The 16,418-nt window shown below is 55.6% G+C and overlaps 2 protein-coding genes across 9 annotated transcripts in view; one reads left to right on the top strand and one right to left on the bottom strand.

The window, feature by feature from the left end:
• Window positions 1–87: 87 nt before the first annotated feature.
• On the top strand, window positions 88–2,925 carry CAPS (calcyphosine). Its single transcript, XM_045831484.1, has 4 exons — window positions 88–1,483; window positions 1,559–1,736; window positions 1,931–2,140; window positions 2,216–2,925. Exons 1-4 carry the CDS (start codon window positions 1,401–1,403, stop codon window positions 2,315–2,317), a joined length of 573 nt encoding a protein of 190 aa, XP_045687440.1. The 5' UTR covers window positions 88–1,400; the 3' UTR covers window positions 2,318–2,925.
• Window positions 2,926–4,029: 1,104 nt separating this feature from the next.
• Window positions 4,030–16,418, bottom strand: part of RANBP3 (RAN binding protein 3) — a 51,776-nt gene continuing 39,387 nt past the window's right edge. For 5 of the 8 annotated variants that reach the window (XM_045831476.1, XM_045831478.1, XM_045831480.1 and 2 more), the window contains 11 exons: window positions 15,498–15,590; window positions 14,404–14,522; window positions 13,180–13,299; window positions 11,314–11,417; window positions 10,871–10,949; window positions 9,657–9,759; window positions 9,023–9,147; window positions 7,329–7,449; window positions 5,071–5,213; window positions 4,521–4,704; window positions 4,030–4,356 (listed from right to left, as the gene is read on the bottom strand). In XM_045831476.1, coding sequence (XP_045687432.1) covers window positions 4,313–4,356; window positions 4,521–4,704; window positions 5,071–5,213; window positions 7,329–7,449; window positions 9,023–9,147; window positions 9,657–9,759; window positions 10,871–10,949; window positions 11,314–11,417; window positions 13,180–13,299; window positions 14,404–14,522; window positions 15,498–15,590 — 1,235 coding nt within the window. In that variant the 3' untranslated portion in view covers window positions 4,030–4,312. The remainder of the gene's footprint in view (window positions 4,357–4,520; window positions 4,705–5,070; window positions 5,214–7,328; window positions 7,450–9,022; window positions 9,148–9,656; window positions 9,760–10,870; window positions 10,950–11,313; window positions 11,418–13,179; window positions 13,300–14,403; window positions 14,523–15,497; window positions 15,591–16,418) is intronic. The other 3 variants (XM_045831477.1, XM_045831479.1, XM_045831483.1) reach the window with 1 other exon arrangement.

Here is a 16,418-nt window from a genome sequence, read left to right as displayed (position 1 = left end):
CCCCATTTCACAGCTGGGAGAGTGAGACTCAAAGGTGAAGTGAAGAGGCCCCAGGGTCAGGAGAGCCTGGGCCATTACCAATTTATGGAGGAGTTACTGTTAAAGGTGTCAAACAGCTACAATAATTGTGGTTAGATTTTACATTTTCTATAGAAAAAAAATGATGATTGTTAACACTTGTTAAAAAATGCAATGCAGTATTTCTCTGCCTACCCAAAGAATTTTGGACTACAATAAGCCATTGGAATTTGTGCAGCAGAATGTCACTGTGGCTTTCCAGAGCTGACAGTGTGACATCAGCTGTGTCCTGAATCGCAGCGCTGGGTCGGTCGTCACCCATGATTGGCAGAGACTCCTGAGCACGTCGCTGTGCTGTGTGCATGACCAAGCTTTGAAAAACCTCTGACGATCTCTGGGTCTGTGTAGGCGGGGAGGTCCCCAAGTGGGAACCACATTTTCAGTCCTGGGAGATCAACGTTCTTTTTGATCCTGCTGGTCAGTGCCATGCTCTCAGTTGGTAAAGTTGTCCAAAGTCTGGATTGAAGGCCACCTGTGAGGGTGGCCTGGGTTCCTCTTGGATTATGTCACAGGGGTCAGGGCCACTTCTCTGTTTGATACCGTAGCCCCCTGGCTCACCAGCTTGTCACAAGAAAGCCCATCAAATGTTTGAGAACTGAAAACCAACCACCCAAAGACTCATACAACACAAAACACTGTCACCGGCCCCTAGATAACCACCAGAAACCGCTTTGTGGGGCTTTACTCTGCTGTGTCCTGGCTCAGACAACACTGGCCTCAGGACCTCACTGCATGTGGGCCTGGGCCACCTCCAGTCCTTTTGAACTCAAATCCCTTAGCAGCTTTGGCTGCTGCCCTGTGAAAAGGGGTAGGGGGCCAGCGAAGCCTAGAGAGGGGAGGGGACCTGTCTCAGGTCACACAGGAACTAGACCTTTAGCCTCCTTCCATCCAGGACACTGGCCTCTGCAGGGCTGTGGCTCACCCCTCCTCATTGTGACCAGAGACCCCACTGCCCGCCCTGGGCCTGGGCCTGGCTCTGGCTCTGCCCCTGACCTGAACACTGCAGTGCTGGGCTGGGCATGAGCAGCACAGTGGGTAGGCAGGGGTGCTGGTGATGGTGCTGCTCTGTCCTCTGGCCCTGCCTCCCGGCAGTGTCAGGGTTACAGCTGGGGCCCCTCCCAGTCTCCAGAGCCACTGTCCCTTAGCAACAATCCTGCCAACACTGGGCAGAACAGGCAGGAGCCAGCAGAGTGGCCATCGGGAGAGCTCCGGGACAGACAAGGGCAGGTGGTGAGTAGGGGCGCCCAGTGTGGCTGGCTGGCCGAGCAGGCAACCCGCTCGACCGCTCTCTCACCCAGCTGCCCAGAGAGCCTGGCCCTAGCATGGACACGGTGGACGCCACTATGGAGAAACTCCGGGAACAGTGCCTGTCCCGAGGGGCCTCTGGCATCCAGGGCCTGGCCAGGTGAGCTGTCCCCTCACTCCTCCCTGGCCACTCAACCCCAGGGACCACTCTCCAACCGCACCCCTTGCTCCCCAGGTTTTTCCGCCGCCTGGACCAGGACAAGAGCCGATCCCTGGATGCGGGGGAGCTCCAGCAGGGCCTGGCTGAGCTGGGGCTGGTGCTGGACATGGCTGAGGCAGAGGGCGTGTGCAGGCGCTGGGACCGTGATGGCAGTGGAACGCTGGACCTGGAGGAGTTCCTGAGGGCGCTGCGGGTGAGGCCCGGCTGACTGGGGCAGGTCCCTTCACCCAGCTATCTGGGGGACGGTGGGTGCTGAGTGCCCAGGGGGCTTACTCGTGTCAACACCCAGGGACTCATCACTAAGCAATGCCTGCTTGAGGACCCCCTGAACTCTGCATTCTGTGCCTGGAGAGGTTGGGGTCTCTGTCATCACCCTCCCCGCTTCAGCCCCCCATGTCCCAGGCCCGGGAAGCAGTCATTGCAGCTGCATTTGCCAAGCTAGACCGCAGTGGAGATGGCGTGGTGACTGTGGATGACCTCCGGGGGGTGTACAGCTGCCGTGCCCACCCCAAGGTGCGGAGTGGGGAGTGGACTGAGGAGGAGGTACTCCGCCGCTTCCTGGACAACTTCGACTCCTCCTCTGAGAAGGACGGGCAGGTAGGTGCCCACAGGGTGCTCCCAGCTCCTCCTGCCCTGGCTGTCCACAATCACTCAGAGCCTGTCTGCCCCCAGGTCACCCTGGCCGAATTCCAGGACTACTACAGTGGTGTGAGCGCCTCCATGGACACGGATGAGGAGTTTGTGGCGATGATGACCAGTGCCTGGCGACTGTGAGCGGTGCCTTCACTCAGCCAGCCGGCCCAGTGGCATACAACCCCCACCACGGCACCCAAGTGTCCAGCTGGGCAGCCCCAGGGGTGGGGGCTGGGAGGATTGAGGCCACAGAACTGGTTGGTCCAAGTCTCAGAGGCCCTTGCTTGGTCATGAGGTCCAGGCAAAACAAAGGCCCCTAGGCTTCATGAGGCTACTTCGGATGCCCTCCCCCCTCAAGCCCTGTCCTGCTTAGTGAATCCTTGGCCTGTTAGCACCCCACTGTGCCCCTCCCTTGTGGCCCCTGGGAAGCCGGGAGGACCCTTGCAGGGTGTGTGAGAATGTAGTGGGGGTGGGCAAGAAAACAGGCTCTGCACTGAAGTGGCAGGGCTTGGAAGGCAGCTGAGTTGGGTGGCCTGTCCAGGCCTGGAGTGTGGGGTAGGCCCAGGGCAGCAGGCAGGCCAGGCTGCTCGAGGAGCCTTGCCTGGGAGGCAGAGGCCATTCCTGGCCAGGCCCTCGGGCTTCCTGATGCCCCTGGGGCACACAGGAGGCCAGGGTGTTTAGTTAAAAGATTTAATGTAGTTCCCAAATACATTTCATATGACAATCTTACATAAATGTTCCAAAACACATGGGCATTATCTGGTTTTACTTGTCACTAACTGGCTAAGGCGTAAGCAGAGAAAGGTGACTAGATCTGCTGGGGACCTTTGGTGTCTTCCCATAGCTCGGGCTCGGGCTGCGCACGGTCGAACCAAGGTTTTGGTGGCATGGCTGCAGAAACTAAGCCTTCTCCCTCCCCATGAGGGTCGGGCAGGGCAGTTTCTTCTGAAACCCCTCAGGGCCCGTGCACAGGGACCTTCTCTGCAGGCAGGCGGTGCCCAGCTGGGATCTCAGCCCTGCTCTGGGGCGGGGGCATGGCACCTGCTCCTGTGCGCGCCGGGATGGCAGCCTGCTATCTGGAACCAGGCCCTGCCCCTCCTCAGGAGGGTGCTGCTAGGGACTTCCTCTGCCTGTCATGGAGGCCCCAAGCCCTGGATGTCTTGGGTGCGGTGATGTCCAGGGCTGGGCAAGGAATGGCCAACAGCAGGGAGCAGGTGCTTGCCTGGGTGCCTAGTGATGGGTGACCCACATGATGGGGACAAGCAGGAGGGGAGGGGTGCTCTGTGCTTCCGGCTTCGTCATCAACGCCCATGGGAAGCAGTGGCCTCGCCATTAGGTCCTCACTGTGGAAGGCACCCTGTGCCCAGGGTCAGGCCTCCACACCAAGAAATCACCCTCGGGCCCACAGCAGTGGGTGTGAGAGGATCTAGGGAATCAGCCCCTCATGTCCTCCTAGATCCAGTGGCCCTTTTCTAGATAAATTCTCTCCAGGCATGAGGTCTACCCCTCAAAGCCCCACAGCAGCCTGGAGGAACCCCAGGTAGGGAGCAAGTGGGGGCCCAGCTCCTTGGTGAGGCCCTAGCACACAAGCTGTGACCACAGGGAGAGCAAGGGTCAACACACGGGAGCATCTTAACCTAAGAGACCAAAACGAAGGCTTGGGGGGAGGGGGCATTAAAAATACACACCCCCAAACCAGAAGGGGGGAAACGAGGTCAAGATGGTAGCAGGACGTCCAGCAGAGCCAGTGTTTACACTTGTGGGGACAGACCTGGTAGCTGGGCAGGTGGCAGGAACCCACAGGTGTGGTGGTGGCATGAGAGGGGTGAAGAAACCAGGCGTCCCAGTCCCAGTGAGAAGCCGTGACAAGTCTTAATGTGCCATTTCAATTCAAAGGGGGGAGGGAAGAAATGTTCTTTTTGTTTTGCTCATCAATATGATGAGGTCTCGTGTCCCAAACCACGCTCAGGCAGTTCCCAAGTCTGCCTCTGAACGGGCCGTGCGGATCCGGACTGTGGCCAACCCATCGGGGAGTGTGGTTCCCAAGCCCCGCGCCTCAACACTGCTGGGGAGGGGCGGGCGGGCGGGTGGACAGACGGACAAAGCAGCAGGCTCCCGGGCGGCCAGCTCCCGGCGCTATGTGCTCCCAGCTGTCTGCCCGTCCCCTTCGTCACCAGCACCTGTGGGAAGCAGTGGCCTTGCCATCAGGTCCCCACTCTGGAAAGCACCCCCATCCCCCAGGGTCAGGCCACACCATGATGTCACCCTTGGTCAGTGGCAATGGGTGATGGGATTTAGGAAACCAGCCACCTCATGCCCTTCAGGGCAGGGACTACTGGCTCACCGCCTCCTGTGGCCCCCGATGGAGCGAGGACATCGTCATCGTCACTGTCATCCTCGTTGGATGGGGCTGCACCAGGTTCAGGGGCAGGTGTTCTGGCCTCCTGTTCCTGTTCCACGCGGCTGCGCAGGGCCAGGATGCGGTGGTGCAGGGCCGCATACAGCTGGCCAGTGTCCTTGGAGCTGGCCTGGTGGGGCCGGGAGGGCGGAGGAATTGCTGGTTACAAGGCCTCAGGGGGAGACTACCCCTGGGGCTCTCCTCAACCTGGGGCCCACGGACCAAAGCTTCCATAGCCCGGAGCCCGCCACTCAAGGGGCTCCCAGAGCCTGTGGCTCGGCGAGCCCTCCATGACAGCGGCATTCTTGCCTCTCGTGTTGGGCACGGGCCCACCCAGAGGCTTCCCTGCTCTTTCCCTGGCCCATGCCCTTAGGGCAGTGCTGAGTGCTCCCCTGCAGAGGGGCACCCATCCATCCAGCCCTGTGGTGACTGACTGCATGTGATGAGGGGCTTCCCTCCTGTGGTGGCTTGGGGTCGCTGCCCCCAGGTTGCTCACCGAGATCAGGAAGACCTTCACACCCTGGTCCTCGGTGTCCATAGCTGTGATGCGAATGCTCTTCTCACTGGCCTTGTCGATCTGCATTTGGGCCCACAGCTTGGTGTTGAGGATTAGCCGCAGACTACCCTGGGTCCGCATCACTGCAACCAACAAGGCCACTCAGCCCTGGTCCCCAACCCCCACCCAACAGCCAGCTAGAACAGACACAACTTGGAAGGAAAGCAAACTTCAAGGGCAAAACCCCACACTTCTCCACCAAAGTCCATGAAAACCACCCACCTACCCACTGAGCTACAGCCATCCACATGCTGGGGTTGGCCCGGTACCACAACCTGGCTTCCCGAGGCCAGAACCACCAAGGCCACCGGCGGGGTCAGAGCCCACGTGTAAGAGTGTTTTGTTGGTTCACACATCATGTGCCAGGATGGTAGCTCCCTTGTGGAATGGGGTGATTAGGCAGAAGCAGGAAGCAAACTACAAGGAGGCAGAGCCAGACAGGGACATTCAAGGGCTGCACACTGGGGACACTCACACTTTATGCGACACGTGTCACATGGAAGCTGACGCCCCTCACAGGCCAAGTCCCAGCCCCTGCCCTGTGGTTTTCTTAGGAAAAAGGGTTGAGGCTGCCCTAACCAGTGTGGCTCAGTTGGTTGGGCACTGTCCCACAGAGCAAATGGTTGCCGGTTTGATTCCTGGTCAGGGTGCATGTGAGAGGCAACCAATAAATGTTTCTCACATCCATGTTTCTCTCTCTTTCTCCTCCCTCCCCACCTCTCTAAAAATAAATAAACAAACCCTTAAGAAAATAGGGTTGAGGCCACACCGTGCTCAGAGCTTCCAATGGGAAGGAGATAGACTGAGGGAAGCATATGGCAGAGACAAACTGGGCACAGATCTCCCCTCTCTGGACGGACACATGACACTCCTAGTTCTACTCGTAGCAAGTCCAAGGCCACAGCCAACCTGCTCGCTTGTCAGAGCCCTCCCAGCCCACCCATGCCCTGACCCCACAGACACAGGTGACCTTCGCCTGCCTGCCAGCCCAGCTTTCCCCATTGGAACAGGCCTGAAGAGGATTAGGTGTCACACCATTCTGGGCCACAGAGGGCCACACAGGACAGGGAGCAGCTTGGGCCAACCTAGGGAGCCCTGTGGGGTCCTGGGACCCTGCTGACTGCGTCCTCTGAGCCTAGCCTTGCAAGCCCGAAGTGCCCACCTCTGACGCAGCAGAGCAATGCAGACGGGCTTGGAGGGAAGGGCTGTGACAAGGATCAAAGACTGGGTGGGGGGTGAAAGGAAAGGGTGCCCGGGGTGGATCCCAGTGAGGGAGGCGAGGGCGTGATGCAACAAAGCGGGCCCCCGGCTGCAGCCCGAGGAGGCGGGTGCTGAGCAGTGGGGCTGGAAACACTGTGCTCTCTCCGTCCACACACACTCGAACATTTCCCTAAGAAAAACGGAAAAGGGATGTCCATGGGGAAAAGAACGGGCCCAAACAAAAGGGTCTTCTTCATCCCTGTTCCAATCTTGGGGTCAATCCTGAAAGGATGCAATGTGAGCTACTAGTGGGCCCGAAACTGCTGTCTCTGTAAGGGCCAGAGGGTAATTTTAGTTTGGGAAGATCACACACACACACATTTGCAACCAGCATACTGCTGTGAATAAGATTTATGAATAGACAGTCCCAGAGCATCATTCTTGATAGAAAAATCAGGGAAAAGCTGCATGTCCCTCACAGGGAAATGGTGACACACACTCACTGTCAACAGATACATTACTGTAACAATTTCCCAAACAGTCGAGGTTCTAAGACAGATTTACCGACACAGCAACATGCTCTCCACACAGCGAGTGGAGAGAGCAGAGTACAGTCGCCCCATTCCCCTAGAGAAGGACCACAGAGCAAGAGCGGACCGCCACAGCACTGTTGGCAGAGAATTCTCTCTCTATAAAGACACTGCTGTGCATGTTTAATTTCTTTTCCCATTCTACCATAAAACAGTGGGTACTTTCATGATTGGAAAATAAGTATAAAAATTGCTAAGTACTTTTATCCACTTTCAAACCCAGAAAGTGGCAGAGCTGGCGGGTGGATCCTCTGGGTCAGACATGAGTGTGGATACTGGGGGCTCTGCCTTGGGGACCCGCTTTCCTGCTCCTTGGGTTGAGGGGCCGATTTTGGGTCTCACCCTTCACCGCCGTGAGAGCTCTGCACCAATCCAGGCCCTCCCCACAGGGGCCCCACTGCCACTCACCTAGTCGGGACTGCAATGTCCCGTCGTCAGTCGAAGCCATGTCGTTGAGTCTGAGCAGCCCCCGGCCTCTCTCCACCCAGGACTGAGAGGTCTTGTCAAAGACAAACAGCTTACACTGGATCTGGAACACAGGGCATCCCTCCAGGTGAGCGGGGCCCTGGCTGGGGGGTGCCACTGCCGAGGGGGCTCATGGGAGCCTCCATCTAAATCCCATGAACTACCCGGGTCACTAAACTACGTCCTGGGGTCCACATCGGGCACTTGGCCAGTTTTTTGTTCTGCCCTCAAACTAGAGTGGATTTTATACTTTTAAGAGGGCTATTTAAAAAACAAAGGAAATGCAACTCAGAACCCACACAAGGAGAAACTTCATAGTCATTAGGTCAGCTACAACCAAATGGATAGACGGTAACAGGTGTTGGAGAGGACAGGGAGAAATCAGACACCCACATACTGCTGGTGGCTACCCCGGAAAGCAGTTCCACAAGTGCTGAACAATACATGGCCACACGGCCAACAATGCCACTCCTGAGAGCCCACGCGAGAGCAATGAGCAGCCGTTCACACAAGAACCTGCACACAAATGTTTAGAGCAGCAGGATTCTATCACACCTAAAAAGTGGAACAACTCAAGAGCCTGCCAACACAATGGAATATTACTTAGCCTTGAAAAGGAACAAAGCATCGACTCACACTACAACGTGGGTGACCCTTAAAAACACAGTGCTCGGTTAGCCAAGCCATGATGTGTGACTCCTTTTATCAAAACGTCTAGAACAGGGAAACTCGCAGAGACAGGAAATAGATTCTTGGTTGTCAGGGGCTGGGAGATTGGGATGGGGAGTGATTGTTAATGGGTACAAAGTGTCTTTTGGGGGGACAAAAATGTTCTAAATTAGAAAAACAACAAAAGAAAAAAATATTCTAAACTAGATAGTAGTGACAGTTGCACATCTTTGTAAATATACTAAAAACCACAGAATTGCATGCTTTAAAGGGGTAACTTTCTTAGCATGTGCATTATGTCTCAATAAACTGTTATATTAAAAAAAAAGAATATCTACAGACCATAGGCGGTCCTTTATAGAAAAAGTTTGCAGATTATCATGTCAATCTCTCTTAACACGGAGCAATTAAAAAACAATGCTGACCGGGGAAAGAAGTACCATTAAAACCTGCATTAAAAACTCCTCTATCTATATATACAAGGTTTACAAACACACGTGTGTGTGAAAAAATAAAAAGCAGACGAAAGGGCACCCAGACCTGGACATGCTGCCCAGGCCAGGGAGGAGGATGGGAGGACGGGAGGGGTAGGGTGAGGAGTTTGGGCTGCATCTGTGATTCTTTTCCCTAATAAAACAGGATGAGGTGTCAGTGTGACAATATAACCAGAGCTGTAACTCTGGACAGCAAAAGTCACAACAGTCTTATAATCCCCTAAACTACCAGAATGTTTCAAAACAGAATCCTTTTGTTAGAAAACAAGGCAATATAGACCCTTAGGGCTGGGTGAGCTCTTCACAAAAGCCCAACCAAGATCCTGAAGGCGGGGACTTAGGCCCCTCTGGCACTTCCACAGGAAGTCTGAGCCTGTGGCGCCTGGACCCCCAGATGCACACAGAAGCTGCGGGCTACCGTCAGCCCTCACACTTCCGCCTAAGGGCCTCGAGGCCCACCTGTGGCCACCTCACCTGTAACACGTTGCTCTCCGCCTCCTCCCCGGTGATGACTTCCACTTTTTCCAACAAACACTTCCGTGCTGTTGCCTTGGTGTAGGCAGCTGCCGACTCGGCCAGGGACTCTGCAATGTTATTAGCTAAACGACATTGACTATTTACTTGGTGGGGGGAGAGTGTGTACCTCACAGGAGACAAAATGGCCGGCTTGGCCCCCAGGGTGCCTGCTACCCCAGGCAGGGACCCTGAAACGTGCCAAGCACTTTGGCCACAGGATCTGTAGGGCGGCCAGTGGGGAGCTACAGGCACGGCTCCGGGTCTCCCATTTCCCAGTCAGCAGGGCACAGACCTCCAAGAGGGCACTGAAGAGAAACTCCCTCTGAAAGGGAGGGGGCGCCAACCACCTCAACTGCCCTACCCCTGAGCCACACGCAGAGCCGAGGGCCTGGCTGTTTTTAGACAAACATGTCCCCTTTTTGCTCACTGAAAGCCAGCGCCCGTGGCTTTCTGGCTCTGCCCCAGCGGCTGGTTCTCGAGGTGCTCACTGCAGTGCTGAGTTGGTCTCTGCATCCCTCCCCAGCAGGGGTGTGGATGGACAGCGCCCGTCCCTTGGCACCCTCTCCTACGAGGCAGCAGGATTGCAACGTACCTTTCTCGGGGGTGGCCTCCTGGGACGAGGACTCAGACCCGGACTCGACAGCTGAGTTCTCCCTGTTGGCATCTGAAGTGACCTCATTCAATTTGGGTGGGCTCTGCAGGGAAATGAAGGTGCATGGGTAGGGGTATGTGTGAGAGGTCCTTGGGGGCCAACTGTAAAGGAATAGAGAGCCTCCAGGTCTGGCAGCAGCTTTTGAAACTGCCCTGCTGGGCAGAGGGCTGCCTTCTGCCATGGCCTTTCCTCGGCAGCTCTGGGGGCCCTTCCAGGCCTGGCAGGCTGCTCACACAGCCCTTTCCCTGCGGGGTGGGTCCTGGCCTGCTCCCCGCCCCAGCACCACAGAATTCTGAAGCATCGTTTGGTGTGAGAACCTAACAGAAAGGTGTCCTGGCAGACCTGCCCTCGTGCACCACACAGGAGCTGCTCCGGGAGCCCCCAAACGAGGCCTCTTGTGGCATAGCCGGGAGGCGTGCGCCCCACGCCATCGCTTTGGGCTGCAGCGGTCACCTTCCCCTGTGTGAGGTAGTTCTGTGACTATTTCATTTTAATAAAAGAAGAACAGCACTGACGCTTGAGGAAAGCAATGTAATGCAGACTGAGAAAAATACAGAAAGAACTGGCTGGGCCGAAAACGGCTCCTTAGCCACACTGACGACAGACCCAGTGGGGCTGTGCGCACCTGACTGGGGGAACAGGGGACCGAGGGAGGGGGCACGCGGACAACGCCAGAACCGAGCCCTGGCTGTGGTGTGTATCCGGAGGACATGGCACACAGGGTCCCTCCGAGGCCACTGCACCCATCCCCCACTCTGGGCTGCAGCCTCAAAGTCAGGTGGGGCTGACCACCCTTGGCCCCAGAAGTGGCTCAGGGCTCCAGCAGCATGCGGCTAAAGGCTGAGGTTCTGATGGCTGCCATTGCCCTAGCACTAAGGGAAGAAGCTTGACCTGGGACCAGAAAACCCTGTCTTACAGTGAGGAGAGACAGGAAGTAGGACACCAGCTGAGAGAGCAGATAACCACCCTTAGCCCTTGCTTTAAGTTGAGCTGAGCTGGGTCTCCTTTCTCCTACTTACAACTGAAATCCCCCTAATTTTCCAAAAGACGAAGTGGTAGCCACACCCATGTCCCTTTGACCTGAATGGGGGCAGGAAGTGGCTGTAAAAGCCTTCTGGGTTCCAGGAAGAACAGTCCCTGAAGGGGCCACTCACCAATACACGCTCGCTCATGTTCTGGCCAAATACGAACTTGTTGCTGGTGGCATCGGCACTATTGTTCGAGTTCTCTAAACTGAAGAGAAGATAGCCTGTGAATTCGGGGTGGAACCTAGTGGGTAACAAAAGGCAGCTGAGCTGCCGCCAGCACGCTGGGCTCTGCTTGGGGCACCAGGTCCAGGTGATAGAGGTCACTCTGAGAGCTGGGCTGGACAACCTCACAGAACTCAGGTCTGCCTCAGGTGTCCAGCAAAGCCCACAGTTTTAGCCCATCGAGAGCTGTGCCAAGTGGAAAAAACAGAAGGGATTGGAGGGCAACTGGGATTCTGGAAGATTCTGCCCTCTCTGGGGGTCTAGGTCAGGGTGGATGAATGACCTGGGCTCCTCTGAGGCTGGAGCTCACCCTGCACAGCACTGGGCGCGGGGCCCAAGACACGTACCTGGAGCTGATATACTGAAGGAAATAGTTGGTTGCGGTTGGCGTTTCCGAACTGGGGTGTCCGGCGTGCTCCATGTCAGCTGTTTCAGTGTTCTCATTTATTAACTGGGGAGCAGAAACACATTCAGAGAACCGCATTCAGAGAGCGGTGCACTCTGGCCCTCTGCCGCACGACCTCTAAGCCACGCAGCACAGCCCCTGCACAAACCCCGTCAGATGTGCACGAGGCGGTTTGTGGGTGCACACTGGGTGCTGGGGCTATAATCAACGCCACAGCTTTTTGCCTTAAATGGTTAAGGTATAAAACAATTCATAAAGTGTTAGGGAGCTTTTTCTACCTTGTTAAAGACATACAAAAACGCACGCAGGCTGGCATCTTGTTAGCATTTTCATCAATACTTCTGCACTGAGATCACAGAAGGCTTATAAATCTGCTATTTTAAGGGGTTTATTATGAACATAAAAAAGCCCTGTTTCTTGAGGGCTGCTTTGATGCCAGATGCCAAATCTGCTCCCTCGCACAGGTGACCTGACGCACTGCTCCTGGGAACCTGAGGGGTGGCAGGATGGACCTGGTCCTGTGAGCAACGGAGCACAGACGCGGTGGAGCTAGGAGACCACGGCCTGGAGTCACCTTCCCGGAGGGGTGGGATGTGACCAAGCCCTCAGCGACCACGTGAGCCCCGGGCCTCTAGGAGACACATCCAGGCAGTGCTTCCCTGCACCTGTGAAGCAGACTCGACCTGAGGTCTGCCCAGGTGCTGCCCCGAGTGCTGGTGGGTATCAAGGCCCTCCCTTCACTTCTGTCCTCCTCCTTGGAGGGAGCAGTCCCCTGAGGGACTCATTGTTTTGGCTACAGTCAGGTGGTGTCAACACCCATTTCTGTCTCTTGGGGCACCTGTGCTCCTCTTGCACAGTGCTATCACATGGGGATGCAGATGGTACGACCCGCTGTTTTCTATGTGGCAGCAACTTGTTTCCTCATTTCAGGGAGTCCTCATTTCACTGACACTGGGGCTGGGTCATCCTGGGCACGGTGGGGTGTTGAGCAGCACCCCTGCTCCCCACTCAGTCGGTGCCAGAAGTGCCAACCACAGATGTCCCCAGACATGGCCTCTCAGTCGTCTAAAGGTGAGCTGCTGGAAATGGCACAGCCCATCCTTGCAGCTGCGTAAGGCACTGCTGCCCGCTCTAGTCTTTCTGGGGCACTAGCAGCACATGGGGCACAGAGCTGAGACCCCTGCCACTGCCAGATACCCTCGGCTCCGACTCAGTCCCCACACTGGACCCACCTGCCTGGGGGGCGGCCAGGAGGTGACAGACACGGCTGTTCCCACGGGAGAGAAAACAGTACCTTCTCACCTGCCCTGCTTTAGAAAAAAAGGTGATGGTTCTCAGCCAGGAGTGATTTGGTCCCATGGGAACACCCGGCACTATGTGGGGACACATGTGGCAGTCACGACTGGGAGGATTCCCTGGAGGGTGGGGGCCAGGGATGCTGCTCGACAACCCACAGTGCTGTGCAGGGCAGGCCCCCAGCAACTAGGCGCAGTTCAGTCTGACTGCTGCTAGTGCTGACAAAGAAAGCCCCGAAGGCAACAAACCTCTCTCACGGGCTGCCTCTCTGTGCCCTGCCATCAGGAGCCACTGCTGAGTCCCAAACTCAGCCTGGGTGCCTGAGCAAAGGAGTGTGGGCAGGATGCACAACAAGCAGCTACTGGCTGCGCTGTGAGCCACAGGACCACCCACACCCACCCCCCGTGTCTGCCCCATCCTTAAGAAGCAGACTCCTGGTGCTGAACCTGCGGGAGGCGTAAAAAGATGAACACTTGGGCTCGATAGCTCGCCCAGCCCTCCAAGCACGTACCTTAACTCTGTCCCTCAAGTTCTGCCCAAACACAAACGCTTGCTGTGCAGCGTGTTCTTTCTTCTCACAGCTGTCCTCCTCGGAGGGATTGCTAGACTCATTTCCCTGGGGTTCCTTCTCCTAGTTAAACAGAACAACAACAACTGAAAAGAAGGGACACACTGCCTCGACGAGTGAGCTGAGCCACCTCACTGCAGCCATGCCTGTCCTCTGGCGAAGGTCCCTGGGCTGAGGGACATCCGAGGTGGGGCTAGAACCGAAAGGAAGAGTGAGGCAGGCAGATCCAGGACTGGACAGGGCGAGCTCTCGGCAGCTAGGGACACCGGGAGGGCAGGGCAGCTGGGTCGCTTCTGGGGTCTCCCTCCACCACGGAGCTGGGCACTGACTGCCCGCCCCGAGACCCATCTACCAACATTTCCAAGAAGCATGTTAGAGAAAAAATTTTGAGTTTCAATTCTGCTAACTGGTTTGAAGGTAGGGGGCTCACGGAGGTTTCAAAATGGAATTGTAGATGATCATTTTTCACCATCTGAGCCTGAACATCTACAGGGGAGAAGGGGTGGGCGTGGAGGAGGCAGAAGAAAGAGAACCTTCAGCAGCAACTTATCTACCGAGGTTGTGGGAGTGTGGAGACACGCGGCCGCAGGCCGGCTCGCATACGAGGCCTGGTGTGGCGCTGCAGTCTAGGCTCCGAGTCTGTCTCTGCCAGCCCCAAGGGCAGGTGCTTCAACAACGCCCGTCTCCCAGCTGCTCTGCAGCACTCCTAGAAAACCGATGCTTCTGGCCTCTGTAATTTCAGAACCCTGAAGGACTGTTTTTTAAAAAGAAATAATTTCTGAGCCTACTTCAACTGGAAAGGGCACATGTGTATGCATTCCCAGAGTTGCTGGGGTGTGGAAACAAGGAGGGAAGACAGCCCACGTGAAACGGTGCACGGCCCTCGTTAATGAAAGCCACCCTCCCGCATGCTACCTGGGACACGTGGAACGACATGCTAGCCTCGGGCAGTGCAGACTGTGGCAGAGCTCTGCTTATCACCTTTCTCTCAGGACCATGGGGACCCCTCAAACTCCTGGCGTTGTCAGCTGTGGTTCTACACTGAGCAGACCCAGAAAGCCTGGACACGGAACACTGGCACTGCTCAGAGCAGGAAACGGTCTGCGTGCTTGGCAAGGCCCGAGGAGTCTCCTGGGAGCTGTGCTCGCTGCCTGGGCACAGACGAACCTCAGGGGCTGGCGCCTCGTCAGGCGGACTTCTCCGTGTGGGGATGCTGGGCGACGTTGATGTCGTGGTTCCTGTGCAGTCTGCTGGGACGCTGAGCCCGTTCGTGCTGCTGGATGGGACTGCAGGGACGAAACGACAGGGGGAGACTTGTGGAGTTAGTGCTGCATTGTCTCTCGTGCTTCCTTCTGCCCCCCTTGGGACCAACAGTATAAAGGGCCTGGCATACCACTGAAAGCAACACATTCTTAGATTAAAATAAAATAAAACCAAAACTAAAACCACACAGAGGTGGGTTGCTTATTGCTTATTCTACAAAGAACTGTGTGACTTTTCAGTGTATTTAGAAGCAATACTAATGAAGGGTGGTGGGGAGAAAAAGAACAAATACTGGGGAAACAATTATGAGTTTTATAAAGCAAGTTTTACAAATAACATCCTCATTCTGTGCATTTTTTTCCTTTAAATAACTGAGATTACATGACACGTACAGCTTTAAATCTGGCTTTGACTGTTGAGCACTACATAAATTTTCCCGTGATTAAAAACTCTTCAGAAACACACCATTTCCCTCACGTGGGATGCTGTGTTGCTGCTGCTGAAGCGTTCTTGCATCACAGGGACAGAGCAAGAGGAAGACAAGCAGAGCTCATTCACATGAGGAAAACTAAGGATTAACGGAAAACCACTGCCTGTGTGGATACAACGGAAACATGCTTTAAAAGTCATGTCTCAAGATTGGCTACTGAAATGAAAATGCACGTGAAAGCCACCCTTTCAGTTTCGGAGACTGCAGGGCTGAGCTCTGCCCGCACACAGTAGGGGTGGACCGGAAGCGGTTGGGGAGTGGAGGCAGTGTTTAGAAGGCTGGTGCGTGCACAAGGTAACGTCTGTACCGGCAGGCAGGCTCAGCCTTCTGTCTTTCCTGGGCTCCCCAAGGACACCAAGGGTTGTTTTCCCAGCGCTCTCTTTATTTCTTTATTTCTACGTGCATTTGGCAGATATGAGCAAAGTCACCTGTGTGGCTGTCCCAGGCACGGCTTCTGAAATGCTCTACTCTGCCATGTGAGCCTGGGCACCAGGGCTGTGTTTCTTACCGGCCTGTGAGAGTGCCTTTGGCTGTGGGGCTTGTAGCACTGCCGGGCGAAGCACGCTCCGCTGCTGCTCCTTGGGCTTCTGGCTTGGCAGACCTGGGAACAGAGGATGGTTTGCCCAAGGGCCCTTGGACCTCTCGGGCAGAAACACAATACCTCAGGCTCCCAAGTACTTTCCAAGACAAATTAAACCCAGCAATCCATTTCATAGCCCTTATAGGCTACACTCTGTAGGGAAGCATGTTTTCTGAAACAAAACCCCCCAAAAACAAACAAACAAAAAACCCAACAAGGATATTTTCTTTACAACTGGACATGCAACGTCTGGCTATTGTTATTTTTATCTGTGATTAAACGGCATTCCCAGTAACTGATCACGTCTGTGAATTAATGCAGTGAGTACAGTAATGCTTTGGGAAAGCCAAGGGACACCTGTTCTCAAGTGCGGGGCCCAAGGGTCAGCACAGATGTGAGGGGAAAAGAAGTGAAGCCACTGGTGTCACTCCAGTTTAGGATGCTGCTTGGCGGTTACAGAAAGACACCCTTTGCACCTGCTGTTTGAAAATGCCACATTGACAAAACGCCTGTGCCAAACAACTTGGGTGAGGACCATGAAAGAATGTTTCGGCCTTCCCTGAGCAGCACTCACCAGCAGTATGCCACTGGATGGAGGACACTCTGCTAATCAGCACTAATGCCATGGCATGCCGGGGCTAGAATGCTCTAGAGAGACAGCTTGCACCAACTGAGCTATCACTGGGCACGGAGCCCAAAGTCTCAGACCAAGCTAAGCCTGTTCCTTTGCCATCTGCACTTCAGGGCAGTGAAGGGCTCACAGGTGGGAGAAGCTCCCTGGCCTGACAGGCTCTTTAAAGTGGCTTTCCAGGGCTCAAGTGTCAGGTAACAGCCCAGAGCGCACTGGTG

This window comes from Phyllostomus hastatus, unplaced genomic scaffold (assembly GCF_019186645.2).
Source record: "Phyllostomus hastatus isolate PE091 unplaced genomic scaffold, TTU_PhHast_1.1 phas_contig_159, whole genome shotgun sequence".
In the NCBI taxonomy this organism is placed as follows: Eukaryota; Metazoa; Chordata; class Mammalia; order Chiroptera; family Phyllostomidae; genus Phyllostomus; species Phyllostomus hastatus.
The sequence above is the reverse complement of the archived record's forward strand: the minus strand, read 5'-3'. Positions and strand labels throughout refer to the sequence as shown.

Excerpts from the sequence above, each read along its gene's own strand:
- CAPS (XM_045831484.1), top strand. The coding sequence starts at position 1,401 with ATGGACACGGTGGACGCCACTATGGAGAAACTCCGGGAACAGTGCCTG. Across the intron at positions 1,737-1,930 it reads AGTTCCTGAGGGCGCTGCGG|CCCCCCATGTCCCAGGCCCG; the intron begins GTGAGGCCCGGC and ends TCCCCGCTTCAG. Across the intron at positions 2,141-2,215 it reads CCTCTGAGAAGGACGGGCAG|GTCACCCTGGCCGAATTCCA; the intron begins GTAGGTGCCCAC and ends GTCTGCCCCCAG.